The 17,980-nt window shown below is 48.7% G+C and overlaps 3 protein-coding genes and 1 long non-coding RNA gene across 7 annotated transcripts in view; 2 read left to right on the plus strand and 2 right to left on the minus strand.

The window, feature by feature from the left end:
* The window catches only part of LOC111185976 (uncharacterized), a 24,817-nt gene continuing 6,837 nt past the window's right edge, over positions 1–17,980 (minus strand). The window contains exons 3-6 of one of the 2 annotated variants that reach the window (XR_016388872.1): positions 12,593–13,186; positions 12,067–12,219; positions 973–4,078; positions 1–477 (exon numbers count right to left, since the gene is read on the minus strand). This is a non-coding gene — a long non-coding RNA (uncharacterized LOC111185976). Of the gene's footprint in view, positions 508–972; positions 4,079–12,066; positions 12,220–12,592; positions 13,187–17,980 lie in introns of both variants that reach the window. The other variant, XR_002647707.3, reaches the window with a different exon arrangement.
* TM4SF5 (transmembrane 4 L six family member 5) lies at positions 6,881–13,466 on the plus strand. Of its 3 annotated transcripts, XM_022596122.3 has the most exons (5): positions 6,891–7,244; positions 12,146–12,226; positions 12,616–12,752; positions 12,982–13,165; positions 13,240–13,466. In XM_022596122.3, the coding sequence occupies exons 1-5, from the start codon at positions 7,071–7,073 to the stop codon at positions 13,252–13,254; spliced, it is 591 nt and encodes a 196-aa protein (XP_022451830.1). In that variant the 5' UTR covers positions 6,891–7,070; the 3' UTR covers positions 13,255–13,466. The 3 variants fall into 3 exon arrangements, with proteins under 3 accessions (XP_022451829.1, XP_022451828.1, XP_022451830.1); XM_022596120.3 differs by having other exon boundaries at positions 6,884–7,244; positions 12,982–13,466; XM_022596121.3 differs by lacking the exon at positions 12,146–12,226 and having other exon boundaries at positions 6,881–7,244; positions 12,982–13,466.
* On the minus strand, positions 14,185–17,906 carry VMO1 (vitelline membrane outer layer 1 homolog). The gene is made up of 3 exons (XM_022596126.2): positions 15,002–17,906; positions 14,808–14,923; positions 14,185–14,548 (listed from the first exon to the last, which is right to left on the minus strand). Exons 1-3 carry the CDS (start codon positions 15,185–15,187, stop codon positions 14,251–14,253), a joined length of 600 nt encoding a protein of 199 aa, XP_022451834.1. The 5' UTR covers positions 15,188–17,906; the 3' UTR covers positions 14,185–14,250.
* GLTPD2 (glycolipid transfer protein domain containing 2) overlaps positions 16,677–17,980 on the plus strand; it is a 7,429-nt gene continuing 6,125 nt past the window's right edge. Inside the window, 4 exon segments of the mRNA XM_089900553.1 lie at positions 16,677–17,366; positions 17,369–17,449; positions 17,452–17,534; positions 17,791–17,957. Of these exon segments, the coding sequence (XP_089756679.1) occupies positions 17,258–17,366; positions 17,369–17,449; positions 17,452–17,534; positions 17,791–17,957 (440 nt within the window). The 5' untranslated portion in view covers positions 16,677–17,257.

Here is a 17,980-nt window from a genome sequence, read left to right on the forward strand (position 1 = left end):
GACTTTTCAAAATTGAAATATAATTGACATATAACATTGTATATATTTTAAGTGTACAATGTAATGATTTGTACACATACATGTATATATATGTATGTGTCACTGAGTCACTTTGCTGTACAGAACAAATTAACACAGCATTGTAACATTTTTTTAAATTTATTTTCTTATTTTTGGTTGCGTTGGGTCTTCGCTGCTGCACACAGGCTTTTTCTAGTATTGTCGAGCGGGGGCTATGCTTCGTTGCGGTGCGCGGGCTTCTCATTGCTGTGGCTTCTCTTTGTTGCAGAGCACAGGCTCTAGGAGCGCGGGCTTTGGTAGTTGTGGCACGCGGGCTCAGTAGTTGTGGCTCGCGGGCTCTAGAGCGCAGGCTCAGTAGTTGTGGCGCACGGGCTTAGGTGCTCCACGGCATGTGGGATCTTCCCAGACCAGGGCTCGAACCCGTGTCCTCTGCATTGGCAGGCAGACTCCTAACCACTGCGTCACCAGGGAAGTCCCAACACAATACTGTAAATCAATTATACTTCAATAAAATTTCTAAAACAAGATCTACTCTCTTAGCTTGGACACTTTTTTAAAAAATAGACTATATTTTTTTAGAGTAGTTTAGGGTCACAGCAAAAGTGAACAGAAAGTACAGAGCGTTCCACATACCTACTGCCCCCACATGTGCAGAGTCTCCCCCACTATCAACATCCCCCATCAAAGTGGTACACTGGTAACAATCAGTGAAGCTACATTGACATATCATTACCACCCAAAGTCCATAGTTTAAATAAATTAATTTTTAAAAAACAACATTGTTTATATAGGGTTCACTCTTGGTGTTGTACATTCTATGGGTTTTGACAAATGTATAATGATATGGATCCACCATTATAGTATCATATAGGATAATTTCACAGTCCTAAAAACCCTCTGAGCTCTGCCTACTCATCTCTCCCCATCCCCCAACCCTTGGCAACCACTGACCTTTTTACTGTCTCCAGAGTTTTGCCTTTTCCAGAATGTCATATAGTTGGAATCACATAGTGTGTAGCCTTTTCAGATTGGTCCTTTCACTTAGAGATATGCATTTAAGTTTCCTCTATGTTTTTCATGACTTGAGAGCTTATTTCTTTTAATGTTGAACAATATTCCATTGTCTGGATGTACCACAGTTTATTTAGCCATTCACCTACTGAAGGACATCTTGGTTGCTTCCAAGTTTTGGCAATCATGAATAAAGCTGCTATAAACATCCATGTGCAGGTTTTTGTGGGGACATAAGTTTTTCAAATCATTTGGGTAAACACCTAGAAGCATGAGTCCTAGGTCTTATGGTAAAAGTATGTTTAGTTTTATGACACTGCCGAACTTTCTTCCAAAGTGCCTGTATCATTTTGCATCCCCACTAGCAATGAATGAGAATTCCTGTTGCTCCACGTCTTCATCAGCATTTGATGTTGTCAGTGTTTTGAATTTTGGCCATTCTAATAGGTGTGTCGTGGTATCTCATTATTGTAGGGAAATGACATATGATGTTGGGCATCTTTTCATGTGTTTATTTACCATTTATATATCTTCTTTGATGAGGTGTCTGTTCAAGTCTTTTGCCCAATTTTTACATCAGGTGGCTCTTTTTTCTTCTTGTTCAGTTTTAAGAGTTCTTTGTATGTTTTGAATAACAACCCTTTATCAGATATGTCTTTTACAAATATTTTCTCCCAATCTGCAACGTGTCTTCTTATTCTCTTGACAGTGTCTTTCACAGAGCAGAAGTTTTTAATTTCAATGAAGTCCAGGACTTCCCTGGAGGTCCAGTGGTTAAGACTTCATGCTTCTACTGCAGGGGGCATGGGTTCGATCCCTGGTCAAGGAACTAGGATCCCACATGCCATGCGGTGTGGTCAAAAAATAAAAATTACAATTAGTAAAAATTATTTAATTAAAATCAATGAAGTCCAGCTTATCAATTATTTCTTTCATGGATCACGCACAGAAGTTGGCTCTGCCTTTGGACATTTTAATTACCTGAACCAATAAATGCTCTCTTTGTTTCAGTAGAGTTGAGTTTCTATGACCTGATACGTTTCCTTAAAATGGACTCTAGTCATGGCCAGCAATAAATGATTGACATCTTTACTTTTGTTATTATAATTTTTAGAATTTACACTATATATTTTCTCTTTAAAAGGATTTTTTGAAACATATTCAGTGTCATAACTGGGTTTATAAAAATTATTTACAGGGGCTTCCCTGGTGGCGCAGTGGTTGAGAGTCTGTCTGCCGATGCAGGGGACACATGCCACGGAGCAGCTGGGCCCGTGAGCCATGGCCACTAAGCCTGCGCGTCCGGAGCCTGTGCTCCGCAACGGGAGAGGCCACAAGAGTGAGAGGCCCGCGTACCAAAAAAACAAAACAAAACAAAAATTATTTACAGTCATGCCAAGATTTCCCCATTTTGGGAGTTTTTATTTCACTTCATCTCTTGGTGAGTTAAAATATCTTAAAAAAAAAAAAAAAAGGAGAAGAAGGAGACATAGTGGTATTTCCAAACCCAAACATTCTCAGAAATGCAGTTCTCTTGCCCTTCACACGCAAGAGGAAACTTGCATACGCATACAATAACTGACTCATAGCTTGTGTCATGACTACAGACGTTGCTCCTTTGTCTTCTGGGCATTTAGTGTTACAGAGATGTCTCAAGACCGACTTTTGTTCCTTTCTAGGAAGCCTTTTAACTTTGCTGAGCTGTATTCTTTAACTCACATATTTAGTCAGGATGGATCTGGGTTCAGTTCATTTTTAATACTTCACCTGGGATACAGTATGCCCTCCAGCCCACTAACTCAAGTGGAGCCGCGCCCTGGGGAAGCCTTCTCCCAGTACAGATTTGTCACCTGTGACGTCACTCCCACCAGCTCTGTTCTTATCTTTGGGAGCAGCTGGTTCCCTTATCTTCCCTTGTGCTGTTTTAATCGCTGGTCCTTTTTTTCTAATCTTTTGGTCCTTTTCCTGTGCATCTTGTTCAAGTTTGTCCTCTGTTTCCCTCTCCCGCTTTGCCCCACTTTCAGTTCTGTTCTTTAGTGATTCACACGTGGACTTTAGCTCTCTTTGTGCATTTTTTGAGTTTCCATGCAATTCTTCTTCCCCAAACACGCACTGGTGCCTTTTCATCTCAGTCTTTCGTTCCTTAAAGAACTCTACTCCTCCTTCTAGTGAAACCCTTCCTGAAAATTCCTTCCAAATCCTACAGTAAATATTTCTCAAGAGTTCTGTTTCTTTCTTTCAGTCTTCAGGACGATGTGCCCTTTCTCTTGTTTTGATAAAGTTTTTCAGAATCCCTATAATGTTTTTAACATTATTATTCCGTGCATACGGAGTTGTACAAAATGTAATAGAAATGAATACACACCACCCCCCACACACAACTTTTCTTTTTTTCTCTTTATTTATCCTGAAAAGCAGAACCATCTCTCAGACTCATGATTGATGAACTTGTAGTGAATATGCAGCTTCTCTTGGCCCTACTCCCTGTCCATCAGGACAATGGCTGAATCCCCGCTCCAGGCTTAAGTGGGAAGACCTGCGACATGGGCGTCACAGCCGCTCTAGTGGTTCAACGTCACTTCTGGCGACTCAGCAGAACCACATGTCCTCTGCCTCACCTCGGACCCAGGTTTCCCACCTCTACTCCCCAGGGCTTGTGCTTCTTTCTCCTGCACTGTTTCTGAATACCTGTTCTCTACACAATTCTCTTCCTATGGCTTCTGCTTATTTATGGATTCAGTTGCCTTGTGGCTTTTGCTCACTCCCTGCTTTCATACTTCTCTCAGTTCCCTCTGATGACTCTCAGGTTGGGGCCATCCTTCCCTCTGATGACTCTCAGGTTGTCTTCAGTCAACCTTCCCAAGAATGAAGATCCAATTCATTGATCAGTCATCATTCAGTAAGGGTACCTCTCTCTGTTGGGCAGAGTTCTTACCTCAAGCAACCACAAAGGTCTCTGGTTTCATGTCTCCTTTTGGGTTGGCTACTCCTTCTTGGATCAATCAGCTGTGGCTTAGATAATGGGGTCTGTGTCAGTCAGCTATTGCTGTGGAACAAAAAAATCCCACGAAGTCTTAGTGGCCTACAAATATCAGCATTTATTTCACTCATACATTGGTTTCACTCAACATTGGTTGAGTGAAACCAATGGTACTGGCACGAAAACAGAAATATAGATCAATGGAACAGGATAGAAAGCCCAGAGATAAACCCACACACATCTGGTCACCTTATCTTTGACAAAGGAGGCCAGAATATACAATGGAGAAAAGACAGCCTCTTCAATAGGTGGTGCTGGGAAAAATGGACAGATACGTGTAAAAGGATGAAATTAGAACACACCCTAACACCATACACAAAAATAAACTCAAAATGGATTAGAGACCTAAATGTCAGGGCAGACACTATAAAACTCTTAGACGAAAACATAGGCAGAAGACTCTATGACATAAATCACAGCAAAATCCTTTTTGACCCACCTCCTAGAGTAAGGGAAATAAAAACAAAAATAAACAAAAATAAACAAATGGGACCTAATGAAACTTAAAAGCTTCTGCACAGCAAAGGAAACCATAAACAAGATGAAAAGAGAACCCTCAGAATGGGAGAAAATATTTTCAAATGAAGCAACTGACAAAGGATTAATCTCCAAAATATACAAGCAGCTCACGCAGCTCGATATCACAAAAACAAACAACCCAATCCAAAAATGGGCAGAAGACCTAAATTGACATTTCTCCAAAGAAGACATACATATGGGCAACAAATACATGAAAAGATGGTCAACATCACTAATCATTAGAGAAATGCAAATCAAAACCACAATGAGGTATCACCTCACACTGGTCAGAATGGCCATCATCAAAAAATCTAGAAAAAATAAATGCAAATCAAAACCACAATGAGGTATCACCTCACACTGGTCAGAATGGCCATCATCAAAAAATCTAGAAACAATAAATGCTGGAAAGGGTGTGGAGAAAAGGGAACCCTCCTGCACTGCTGGTGGGAATGTAAATTGATACAGCCACTATGGAGAACAGTATGGAGGTTCCTTAAAAAACTAAAAATAGAACTACCATATGACCCAGCAATCCCACTCCTGGGCATATACCCTGAGAAAACCATAATTCAAAAAGCTACATGTACCACAATATTCATTGCAGCACTATTCACAACAGCCAGGACATGGAAGCAACCTAAATGTCCATCAACAGATGAATGGATAAAGAAGATGTGGCACATATATACAATGGAGTATTACTCAGCCATAAAAAGGAACGAAATCGAGTTATTTGTAGTGAGGTGGATGGACCTAGAGTCTGTCATACAGAGTGAAGTAAGTCAGAAAGAGAAAAACAAATACCGTATGCTAATGCATATATATGGAATTTTACAAAGTGGTACTGATGGACCTAGTGGCAGGGCAGGAAAAAAGATGCAGATGTAGAGAACAGACTTGAGGGCACAGGGTGGGGGAAGGGGAAGCTGGGATGAAGTGAGAGTAGCATTGACATATATACACTACCAAATGTAAAATGGATGGCTAGTGGGAAGCATAAGGAGATCAGCTCCATGCTTTGTGATGACCTAGAGGGGTGCGATAGGAAGGGTGGGAGGGAGGGGATATGGGGATAATGGGGATATATGTATACATATAGCTGATTCACTTTGTTGTACAGCAGAAACGAACACAACATTGTAAAGCATTTATACTCCAATAAAGATGTGAAAAAAAAATGCTGTTGTGTGCAGCTCAAAACAGAGGGAGGTTTAAAAAAAAACAACAAAAAAAGACTCTTTACCCTGCAGTTGACAGAAACACAACTCAAACTGGTTCACATAATCAAAAGTTTCCAAGGATAAGGCTTCAGGCATAGCTGGGTCTACACGTTCACATGATGTCATCAAGACTTAGTCCTGTGAATTCCTCAGCAGTCCAGTGGTTAGGGTTCTGCGCTTCCAATGCCGAGGGCCCAGCTTCAATTCCTGGTCAGGGAACTAAGATCCCAAAAGTGGGGGGAGGGGGGCGCGGGGGGGGGGGACTTAGTCTCTCTCCATCTCTTGACTGGTCTTTCCTCTGGATTTTCTTCACTCTCCAGCAGGCAGGTGACGATATGCCACCAGCAACTGCAGCAGCGCAACAAAAACAGGAATTCTTTGACCTCAGATTGCCAACAAGAACCAGAAGTTGGTTCCCATGGGACTGGCTTGGACCACGTGGCCACTGCTGAATCAAACATGGAGGCCAGGGGGATGGATGCTTTAATCAATGAGACCTCAGTGGTGGTCTCAACAGGAAGATGGTTCAATAAACAGACATTAACAAGAAGAAACAAAAGGATAATGAACCTCTACCACCATCTTTAGTTTCTTTCCAGGAGGAACTCTCCCTATGGGACTAATAGGGCACCATACACTGGATTAGTGTGTCCTCGGTTACAAAATGTTTCTCACCCTCACCTTGACTCTTTTTTTTTTTTTTTTGGCCACCCCACACGGCTTGCAGGATCTTAGTTCCCCAACCAGGGATCGAACCCAGGCCGCAGGCAGTGAGGGTGCTGAGTCCTAATCACTGGACCGCCAGGGAACTCCCTAACCCATTTAATCCTCACCACCTGCCCGTGAGCCAAGGGCATACCTTGGCTGTATACCCTTTGTCGAGATGAGGCAACTGAGACAGAGACATTAAGGGGCTTGGCTAAGTCACAAAGCAGGTAAGGAGTAGACTGAGGTTCTGTGGAGAGGCGTGTGCAGAAAAAGAGGAAACACACTGAACCCAGGCAACGTCCTCTGTGTGTCAAGCTCCCCCACCTCCTCCACCACATCCTCCCCATTTGCCCGCGTCTCTGCTGCAGCCCCGTGTCTCCGTGTCTCTGCTGCAGCCCCGTGTCTCCTGCCTCTGTCCCTTATCATCAGCTACTGCCAGCTTCACCACACCTCCTCCTCGACCTTTGCTCCGGGCTTGTTTTTCCCTCTGGACCGGGGAACCTCGGGCTCACTTTCACTTGCTGCCTGTCCTTTCCAAGAGCCTCAGCATGTGCACGGGAAAGTGCGCCCGCTTCGTGGGGCTCTCCCTCATCCCCCTCTCCCTGATCTGCATTGTGGCCAACGCCCTCCTGCTAGTGCCCAACGGTCAGACCACCTGGATCAAGGACTGCCTCAGCTTGCAAGTCTGGCTCATGGCTGGCTTCATCGGCGGGGGCCTGATGGTGAGAGGGCTGGCCAGGGCACACGGGCCAGGGGGCTGGGTGCCACTCTCCGGGGTCCTGAACAGGAGGGAGAGGGAGTGAGGGAAAAGGATGGCTGCCCGGGAAGGGATGGCGGTAGCTTGGTGGGGGGACCGGAGCCTGCCCAGGCTGCCCCCAAACACTGAGCACTCTGTAGGGGAGGTTCTCAGCCCCAGGGTCCTGAGCTGAATGTCTGAGGGGGATGAGAAGGAAGGAGCCTTACTGCTCGAAACTCTTCCCTCCTGGGTAGGGAGTATGTCCTACCAGCCCCTCGCCATCCTCACCGCTGAGCAGACGCTGGAAACACCTCATTACAGGGGTTGAGGCAGAAGGAACAGCTGGTTCCATGGGAGGTTATCAGGTTAAGACAATAATGGGGCTTGGTGTGGGTGTGGTTTACAGTGACAGTATCTGGAGCCAGGGAGCGATGTCGCAGATCAGTCTTTCTACCTATCAACTCAGTGTCACTTCCCCCATTTCCATGTCCCTTCACTCTCCACCCAGGTTCCTGGATGCCCACTGTGCGCTGGGCACTAAGGATAAACTCAGAACTCGGGTCAGTATGGTGGAGAAGGGGTCCCGTGGCTTCCTGGAGACTAGGATCTGTCAGGAGAAGTTGGGGAAGGGGAGACACAGACTTCCTGGACTTTCTAACCCCCATTCGCCACCCCCCTCCCCACTCAGGGAACTTTTTTGTTGTTTTGTTTGTTTGTGCACCGCGTGGCATGCAAGTTCTTGGTTCCCCCACAAGGGACTGAAACCGTGCCCACTGGCTTAACCGCTGGACCGCCAGGGAAGTCCCTAGGGGAACTTTTTGGAAGGTCAAGCGAATCTAACATCTTTATGGCATGAAGATAAAAGATCTACCCGGCACGGTTCCCCACTTCTCAGGATGGCTGACTGATGAAATTCTCAAGGGGATGCCTCACCTTTGTCTCTTTCACTGGCCACAAGTCTGATAGCTAATGGGGACACCTCTTCTCCTTTACCCAACAATCCCCTCTTACCCATCCAGGTCTTTCCTCCTACTCCCCCCACCCATGGATTTATGGCTGTTGGACTCCGTGCCATGCCTCTGACCTCAACCCTCTCTGAGACGTCACACTCCTCCCAACCCCACCCTCTCCGCCGCTGTCACATCACACCCCTCCTCCAGCCCAAACCACCACCACCTCCCCACGATCTTACTTGCCTGCTTCTGGGGAGACCCCCAAGGATGCCCCCCCAACATGCTCATTCCCAGCTTCCCTCCAGCCTCCATGCTCTCAGCCACCCTGGAGAAGGTTCTCAAGTGTATTCACAGTTACTGCTATACCACAGGGACACAGGTGAGGGCCCTGCACTCCCTGAAGCAGGTGTTTCTGCTGGAGAGACACACAGTATCAAGGAAGCAAAAATGTACGCCCCACAGGAGGAAGGGCTGCCTGTTTCACTGGCTGCTGTGTGCCAGACGCCTAGGCCTGGATTAACAGGCACTGGATTAATAGCGAATGAACAAAGTAAACAGACGAGTGAGATGATCTCAGATAAAAGTAGGGACCATCAAGAAAACAAAGCAGGATGCTGTGTAAAGAGCTCCTGAGGCAAGGCGGGGGGGGGGGCACTTTTTATAGCATTTTCAAGGAAGGCCTTGATGAGGTGACTTCTGAACTGAGACCCAAAAGACAAAAAGAAGGAATCAGCATGACAGACAGGTGAGTACAAAGTGTAAGGCAGGAATAGGCCTTCACATCTCAGGGCTGGAGAGGCCGCCAATCGGAGGAGGGCAGAGGCCAGAGCACCTACACCCTTGAAAGGCACAGTGAGGAATTTGAATTTTATTATAAGTGCACAGAAAACTATTGAAGGACTTTTTACCTTTTTAGAAAGTCATACAGACAAATGCCCAGATCCTTAATATATAGCTCAGTGAATTTTTATAAAGGGAACACACCCATGTTCTGGGCACTCAGATCAAGATGTGGGTCATTACAAGAACCCCAGACATGCCTCCCACCAGGCCCTACCCCACACCAACAAGGGCCCCACTATCCTGACTTCTATCCCAGAGGTTAGTTTTGTCTGGTTAGCACTTTATATAAATAGAATCATACAGAGTGGACACGTTTGTTCTGGTTTATCGAGGTCAACATTATGTTTGTAAGTTTCATCCATATTGTTACACAGTGCTGTAGTTTACTATTTCTAATATTTACACAATTATTTCCATTGTGTAAGTATTACTACAATTTATTTAAACATTCTACTGTTGATGGATATTTGGATAGTTCCCAACTCGGGTTTATTCTAAATAATGCTCTATAAACATTCCTGTAAATGTCTTTAGGTGAATGTACGTTTGCATTTCTGTTGGATAGATACCTAGGAGTAAAACGGCTGATTCTTGAGGTATGCAAATGTTCGGTGCTAACAGATATTACCAAAGAGTTGTCTGAAGTACTTATGCCGATTGTATTCCCACCAGCAAAGGGTGAGAGTTCTAGTTGCTCCATACCCCGCTGGATATGGCTGGCTGCTGGGTGGTGACGAAACAGTAGGAGGTCAGCACTGTGTGCAGGAAGACCAGACTGAGGTCACTACAGTTGTCCAGGGGAGATGATAGTGGCTTAGATGAGGCCAGTGGCCACGGAGATGGAGAAAATTAAACAGACTCGAGCTATAAACTCAGTGCTTCCTCCTGCCTTTTCAATTACCCTTCTCTTTTCAATGAGAAGAGATAGCAGAGAGCAAGACAGACGAGTTCAGACGACAAAAGGAAACACTTTGGCTAGAAAAGTAAAAATCAGGGACTTCCCTGGTGGTCCAGTGGCTAAGACTCCATGCTCCCAATGCAGGGGGCCCGGGTTCCATCCCTGGTCGGGGAACTAAGATCTCACATGCCGCAACTAAAGATCCCGCGTGCTGCAACTAAGATCTGGTGCAGCCAAATAAATAAGTAAATATTTTTTTAAAAAATCACAAACAGGGCTTCGCTGGTGGCACAGTAGTTAAGAATCTGCCTGCCAACGCAGGAGACACAATGCAGGGTTTGATCCCTGGTCCGGGAAGATCCCACATGCTGCAGAACAACTAAGCCCTGTGCGCTACAACTACTGAGCCTGTGCTCTAGAGCCCGTGAGCCACAACTACTGAGCCCGCGTGCTGCAAGTACTGAAGCCCACGTGCCTAGAGCCCGTGCTCCACAACAAGAGAAGCCACCACAGTAAGAAGCCCGCGCACCTCAACAAAGAGTTGCCCCCACTCGTGGCAACTAGAGAAACCCTGTGCGCAGGAACAAAGACCCAACACAGCCAAAAATAAATAAATAAATTTATATTAAAAAAAACACAAACAGAGAGGTCGTTTGAAATTGGTAAATCCAAATTCCAGGTGTCTTTGGATCCAGGAGCTTCTGCGTAAGTGATGTAAACAGAAAGGCTAAGCAAGGGGGCCAGCATTGGCCCTAGACCTGCCATGAGACATGGAAGAGGGAAGAGTGTCTGGTGGAAAGTTCATTCGACTCTGCAGGTGTTTCTGTAAGGTTGCTGTGGATGATATAATGGAACTAAAACTCTCAGCCCCTCCTTTGGAGAAGATCAAAATGCCGCCTTGTTGGTGTGTGCCAGACAAGGAAGACAGGGAGGCACAGATCCAGAGAGCTGTGGAATTCCAGAGATGGGAAGACAGGCAAAGAACCTGGTCTGGTGCAACAAAGTTAAGGCTGGAGCCAAAAGTGAGATGCCTCGAACGCCTTCGTGGAGTTCAGTCTTGATGGGCTACTCTTTGAGGAGACCCTAAAGGATTGGATCGGGAAAAGACCAGTTGAAAGCTAAGTTTAATCTGGCGGTAGCAATGTAGTATGGAATGTGAGTTGGCACAGGGCAAGAGATACAAAAATCTAGTAGGGAGGCTGAGCACATCCTTCTCATGGGAGGTGATTGGGGATTGACCGTGGGGAAGAAAAAAGGACTGACAGATTCAAGAGCCATTGAAGGAAGTCCCAAAGACTTGAGGTCTGGCTAGGTGTGAAGGATTCAAGTTTTTAGGCTGGGGTGACCTGCAGGATATTTCCACTGATGGAGACAAGAAAGCCAAAGGGAGATGAATTGGGGGGAACAAATTGTGAGATTAGTATGAGGCTGGATGAACTTAAGCTAAAACCAAGACATTCAAACGAACATACCCTTCAGGCAGTTAGATTTGAATTTGGAGGCATCAATTTAGGAGACAACAATTGTTAGAGGAAGCAGCTGATGCCCTGGAAGGGGATGGGCTCTCTGAGGAGGGCCACGGAAGAAAGAAAGACAAAGTGGATCAAGGCTGGATCTTGGGGATTCCTACTCTTCCCATCAGAGTCTTACATGCTCCTCCACCCTCCACCATAATCCCAGTTCACCAGGCATTCCAACACCACTATTCCTTCCTGCCGCTGAGGGACTCTATAGTTATTGACCATTTACTCTGAGCAAGTCTTGACATCAAGGCAACCTGTTATTTCATTAAATCCTGAGAACAGCCCATTTCACAGAGGACAAAACTGAGACCCAGAGAGATGAATCAATTCACGGAGTGTGAAGTGAGCACAAGGTTGGCATTAAACCCAGGCCTCCTGACTGCCATTCAGTTGGGCACCTACTGTATGCTGAGATTTATGGGGGATATAATGATATTGCGCCCTATCCTCCTGGAGGCTACAATCTGGACAGAGATAAGTAGGCACATAAATATGGGTAAATTTAAAGCAGAGCCGCACAGTGCTCCAGGAGAAGTAGAGATAAGGTCTCCCTATAGTCCAAATGGCTGAAGGCAATCACAGGAAGCTTACCTCGTCACAATACGGGGTAAGTGCTGATCCAAGTTGGGGACCTGCATGACTCGCTATCACATCGACTCTGATCCCACAGGTACTGTGTCCAGGAATTTCCGCCGTCCGGGCAGGGGGCAAAGGCTGTTGTGGTGCAGGCTGCTGTGGGAATCGCTGCAGGGTAAGATGCAAATTAAGACGGCACTCAGCATAGGTCTTTGAATCTGTCTTCGAAGAATCACACCTAAACCCCTCCACAGAATTCCCAGCTTCACGAGCTCCTCTGCAGAGTCCTAGGCTTCATCTTACCGCTCCCTCGCACCCGCAAATCTTAGGCTTCAGTGAGCCTGACCGGAGGGAACTACAATCCCCATGAACCTCCGCGGCCAGTGGCTCTTAGAATTAGCCGAACTCCAAGCCCTGGAGTTTGACGGGAAATGTATTTTTAACGAGACTGGCTAGAGCTCGGTAACAAAGCGGGGGCGGGGGGGGGGGCGGGCGCTAGGCGCGCTGTGCCCACGAGTGGGGCGGGGACGGCCCAACTCACCTCTCCTCGCACTCTGTATCCAGATGCTGCGATCGGTCTTCTGCTCGGCGTTCGGGATGCTTGGTGCCATCTACTGCCTCTCGGTATCAGGAGCCGGGCTCCGAATTGGACCACGATGCTTAATGCACGGCTCCTGGGACTACCACTTCCAACACACCGCGTAAGGCTCAGCCTGTATTCGCGCCCCCGCCCCCATTCTCTGCTGCTGCCCACCTGCCTTTCCCACGTGGACCGAGAAACCTAGGTGGGATTCGGCTTCGAGACAGCTTCCTCCACGTGGGCCGAACGAGTCCTTTGCATATCCCCCTCGGCGCCTGCGCGGGGCGGGGAGCCCCGAGGGGGGCGCGCTCCGCGTGACCTCCTCTCCCGTGACCCTGCCCCGCCCGCAGAGGCTCCTACCTGCTCAACCGCACTCAGTGGAGCTCGTGCGTGGAGCCGCCTGGTGTGGTCTACTGGAACGTGACACTCTTCTCGCTGCTGGTGGCCGCCTCGTGCCTGGAGATTTTGCTGTGTGGGGTGCAGCTGGTGAACGCGTCCATTGGTGTCTTCTGCGGCGATTGTCGGAAGAAGGAGGTGGGACTGTGTGGGATGGAGCTGTCGAGAAAATCTATTTGCTCCCTGACTAAGTCCTCACTTTTTTTCCGCAGGGCGCCCCTCACTGAGGCTCCACGGACCTGGTCCGTCGCTCCTGGACACCCGCCTGGCCCGCCCACGCCCTGGAATAAACTATTTAGAGCTCTCTTCCGCGTCTCAGATTGTGCCCTTTACAAGGAGTGTCCGAAGGTCTCCATATACACCGTGGCTTGGGGCTCTCGTGTTTGGGACCCTTGCACCCCGCTTGTTATTTCCTTAATAAATAGTTATTGAACTATTAGTGCACTAGAAATACTGTGTAAACAAGACAGGCAAGTTCTGTGCTCTTAAAGAATTTAACATTCCAGGGGTAGAAGATGGACAATTTTTAAAAGAGGCAATAGATTATTTTAATTGGTGATAAGCACTTTTTAAAAACACGGAGGTAGTGGGATAGATATTGACTGATGGATGGACTTTTTTAATAAGATAAAGTCCAAGAAAGAGAAATTGGAGCTGAAATCTGGTGGATGGGCTAACCATCTGGACAGTTGGGGGATTCCAGGCAGAGAGGGCAGCAAGGACGAAGACCCTCAATGGGACTCAGTATACAGAAAAGCCACTGTTTGAGTTTTGGCGCAGCGGGGAAGGAAAACTATGGAAAAGACATCTTAGCCTCCTAAGTTCTAGAAAATGAAACCTTAAGACGATATAGCATTGTCACCTCCTAATTTGGTAGAAATTTCTTGATCTGGGGTCACTGGGGGTTCAGAAAGGAAACAACCTGGTCTCTTAATGGGGACGATGTATCTGCAGAGGCTCACAGAAAGGCAGGGACTTCCTTAACTTGTACGCAAAATTGTGTTTAAGTGTGTCTTTTCTGAACTATGGGTCGGTAACTTTCAGTAGCTTGCCATGGACTCCTGAAACCAAATCCTAATTGGGCCTGGCCCAATGCTAGGTTAGGAGGAAGATGGGGCTACGCAGTTTCCCACCCCTAAAACAAGAGAGACCAAAGCCAAGATAGAGAAGCTTTAATAGCGGAGGTGGGACTAGGCTTGGGCTGGGAGAGGGCGGCGATGGTGTCAACTGCGGCAGCAGAAAAAGCGCGCGTCGTTAACAGCGGTGTCATCGCGGAGGCCTCTAGGCCGCTCGATCTTGGTCTGCAAGCCGCACACTCCTTTAGGGCATGGCTCACTCCAGTTTCCAAAGTCTCCCCAGGACAGACCGGGCCCCTGCAACTCCGTGCTGTCGGAGCAGCGGAAGCGCACGTTGTTCGCAGCCGTGTTGTCCCCGGGGGTCACGGGTGCCTCCAAGCGAAGCGAGAAAGCCACCAGGAAGCCGCCGCCGGGACACCACAGCGGCTCACTCCACGCGCCCCACCTGCGAGGAAAGCAGAGACGCGCGGTCTCCGCGGGCGCCCCCACCCACCTCCAGCCGGACCCAGGCCTCGGGGCTTCCCAGTCAGGTGCTCCAGTCACCTGACCTCCACCGAGGTGCGGAGCTGGGAGTCTCCCACCCGCTTCCCAGGTCTAAACCTCCCCACAGCGCTGGAGGAACCTGCCTATCGGTAGGGGATGCGTGTAATGGAGAGTAAGGGGCATACCCCGACCCTAGGGGATCCTCGGCCCCTGCCCCCCACCTTCCAGACTGGGACTCCACCACGTGCGTGTTGAGCTCCCCATTCCCGCGCGCGCAGTGCAGCCGGATTCCGTTCAGAGACGTGTCGTCGCCAGGAATGCCTTGCGGGGGCTTCACCTGGGCGGCGGAGGACGAGTCAGAAGACTGCCATCCTCTGCTTGGGGTCCCCACCGAGACCTAGGCCTGAGCCCCTACCTTGAGTGAAAACCCGCTGGCGAAGAATCCGTCAGGACACATCTCTGGCCAGGCCCAGTCGCCCCAGGGCCCCCCGTTGGTCACCTCGATGACCAATGTGTAGCCGCTCGACGCATCTGCTCTTGCACGCCCGAAGCACGTCGCCCACAGCAGCAGAAGCAGCTTGGCTCCCGCGCCCCGCTCCATCCCGCGGCCTCTGTGAGCCCAGGCCCTTTATGCAGGTGTATACCACCTTTGCCCTAAGAGGGCTCCGACTGCGGAAGGGCCACCTGGATTAAGTGACACTCAAAACTAATCCGTTCCGGAAGCCTACAAACTTGTTTCTCAGCTCAGGGAGACTGACGCTCCCAGCGCCAGAGGAGGAGGGTTTAAATAACCACCAACCTACCGAACGTTTACAGACTATAGGCCACGAATCGTGGTTAGCGTTTTGCTGGCATGTTTTATTTAATCCACACAACAATTTTAGGAGGTGAGAATTACCATTCCTATTCTGCCAGTGAGGGAACTAGGGCTGCGAAATTGCAAGCGACTTGCCTAAGGTCACAGTCAGCAAGCCAGGGAACATTCCAGCACTAGGAAATGGGGAACCCACGGCTAGGGATGGAAGTGACGGTTCCAGAATCCCACTGCACAGGGACCCCAGGGACCTCCAGGATGTGAGGGAGCATCGGAGTGAGACAGGGCAAGAATCCATGAACTGTGGGAGCTGGGAAGCATCTTGTGAGTGATTGGGGCCCCGACTCCTTGAGAATCTGGGACATCCCTTCCCCTCAAAAGAAAATGTACACAGAGACAGGAACAGTTTTAAAAAGTTTATGGACAGGGAACTGAGAACAGGAGACGACGCTATTTCTTTCATCGCTTCCTGTAGCCTTTCCCTCAATGTTTTTCCCCCTGTGACCACCAGGGGGACTCCTAATTAAAAACAAAAAATTGTTGTGGGGAGTACCACCCCTGCCTGATTTGCCTGCCCTTCATACACATTCCTTTGTCTATTCAATATTACTTATTTAGAAATAATGTGTTTGGGCCCAGGCAATATTCTAAATGCTAAATAGAGCAGCCACCAAGAAAAGGCCCCTGTCTTCATCAGAGCTCACACTCCAGTGGGGGAGACAGATGATAAATTCTCCAATGGACCCTGAGCTCTGTGAAGGCACATTTGTCTTCATGGGGCCTAGTACAGGGCCTGGCATGTGGAGGTAGTTAATAAAGGTTGTTTTGATGAATGACTGAGGAATCAATTTGGAGATTAAAAAAAGTAAACTACAAAAATGTAAAAGGTGACAGCCTAAACTATATAATTGAGACCTCAGGCACCCAGATTAAGATAAGGTCCCCTGGGCTTCCCTGGTGGCACAGTGGTTGAGAATCCGCCTGCCAATGCAGGGGACACAGGTTCGAGCCCTGGTCCGGGAAGATCCCACATGCCGCGGAGCAACTAAGCCCGTGCGCCACAACTACTGAGCCTGCGCTCTAGAGCCCGCGAGCCACAACTACTGAGCCCTCGTGCCACAACTACTGTAGCCCGCGCGCCTACAGCCCGTGCTCCACAACAAGAGAAGCCACCACAATGAGAAGCCCGCGCACTGCAACAAAGAGTAGCACCGGCTCACCACAATGAGAGAAAGCCCGCGCGCAGCAACGAAGACCCAACGCAGCCAAAAAATAAATAAATTTATAAAATAAAAAATAATAATAAGATAAGGTCCCCTGGGGACAGGGCAGAGAATTTAGAAGAGGGTGTTCTCTGAATCCCAGGTGCCCCTCCCTTGAACTTAAAAGGTAAGATTTATGGAGCAACTGTAGTAAGCTTTTCCATTTACAGTGTTTGCACATACGATATCAGTTAATCCTCACATGAAGCCTGCAAAGAACATATTATCCTCAATGTACAGTGGAGGGAACTCAGGCCCAGAGTCAACTTAGGGTCCACCATTGCTCAGTGGGGGAACTGGTTCTGACCTCAGCCTCTCCTCACAATACCCAGCCTTCCTCTTACTACAACCTGGCCTTACAGGGAAGGGAAATGTAGCGACGTGTCACTGCTACCGAATCCCCCAAATCCTCTTCACTGAGTCCCTCTCTCCTCAGATGCTGCCCTCTGGGGCAAAGGGCACAGGGGAGGGGGACTTAGTAGGTTAATTATTAATCCTTTGCGCCTCAGGCACTGCGGCTTCTCTCCCCTCCTGGAGGCGAAGGGACAAGGCCTGGCGAGGGGCTGGTGAGGGGGCGGTGGTCCCTGCAGCAGCCATGCGGGTCGCACTGCCTCAGCCGGTCCCTCGGCGCTGGTTGCGCAGTGCGATTCCTCTTGCTGTCTTCACACTACTGCTTGTTTATCTCTGGGCTCGGAGCCTCCGTGAGTACCCCTTCCCTCACCTGCTCTGGGAGGAACCGGGGAATCCAGGCCCTTGAGACCTAAGGTCTCTCCTCAAGCCCTCGTTGTTCTGTTTCACTTCCCTCAGGTGCCCTCTCAGGCTGCAGATCTGGGGCCCAGTCCTGCATTGCCAGGGAACCGCCTCCTTTCCAGGTATGCTCCCGGAAGGGCTGGGACTGGGAGCTCCAGGTAGGACCCTGAGCAGGGGGAAGTGCACCAGGCTGAGGATCCGATGAAGGGCAGGCCCTCCTCCTCCTCTCCCTTCTCCCGTCAGAAGCTGAGAATACAGCAAGAGGGACACCATCTAGATTTTAGAAATAATTTCTTCAGAGCCCAACTGGGCTGCTTGGCGAACCTAGCAAGCTAGGGCTTCTGCTCCCACTCCTTTCCCCTCCTATCTCACCCCCAGGACCGGCAACAGTCGGGACCCTTGGAGGCCCCGGAACGGGAAGAGCCTCAGTGTCTGGGCCCTCAGGGGATGCTGGGCCGCATGATGAGGCCGTTCCGCGCCAGTCTGAACCCGGAAAGGGATGTGGAGTTGTCGCAGTACCTGGCAGGATGGAGGGAGCTAGTACGGTGAGTGGTCTCTCCCCCAACCC

This window comes from Delphinapterus leucas, chromosome 19 (genome assembly GCF_059928025.1).
Source record: "Delphinapterus leucas isolate spDelLeu-1000000601 "Yukka" chromosome 19, BTC_Dleu_Yukka2, whole genome shotgun sequence".
Taxonomy (NCBI): Eukaryota; Metazoa; Chordata; class Mammalia; order Artiodactyla; family Monodontidae; genus Delphinapterus; species Delphinapterus leucas.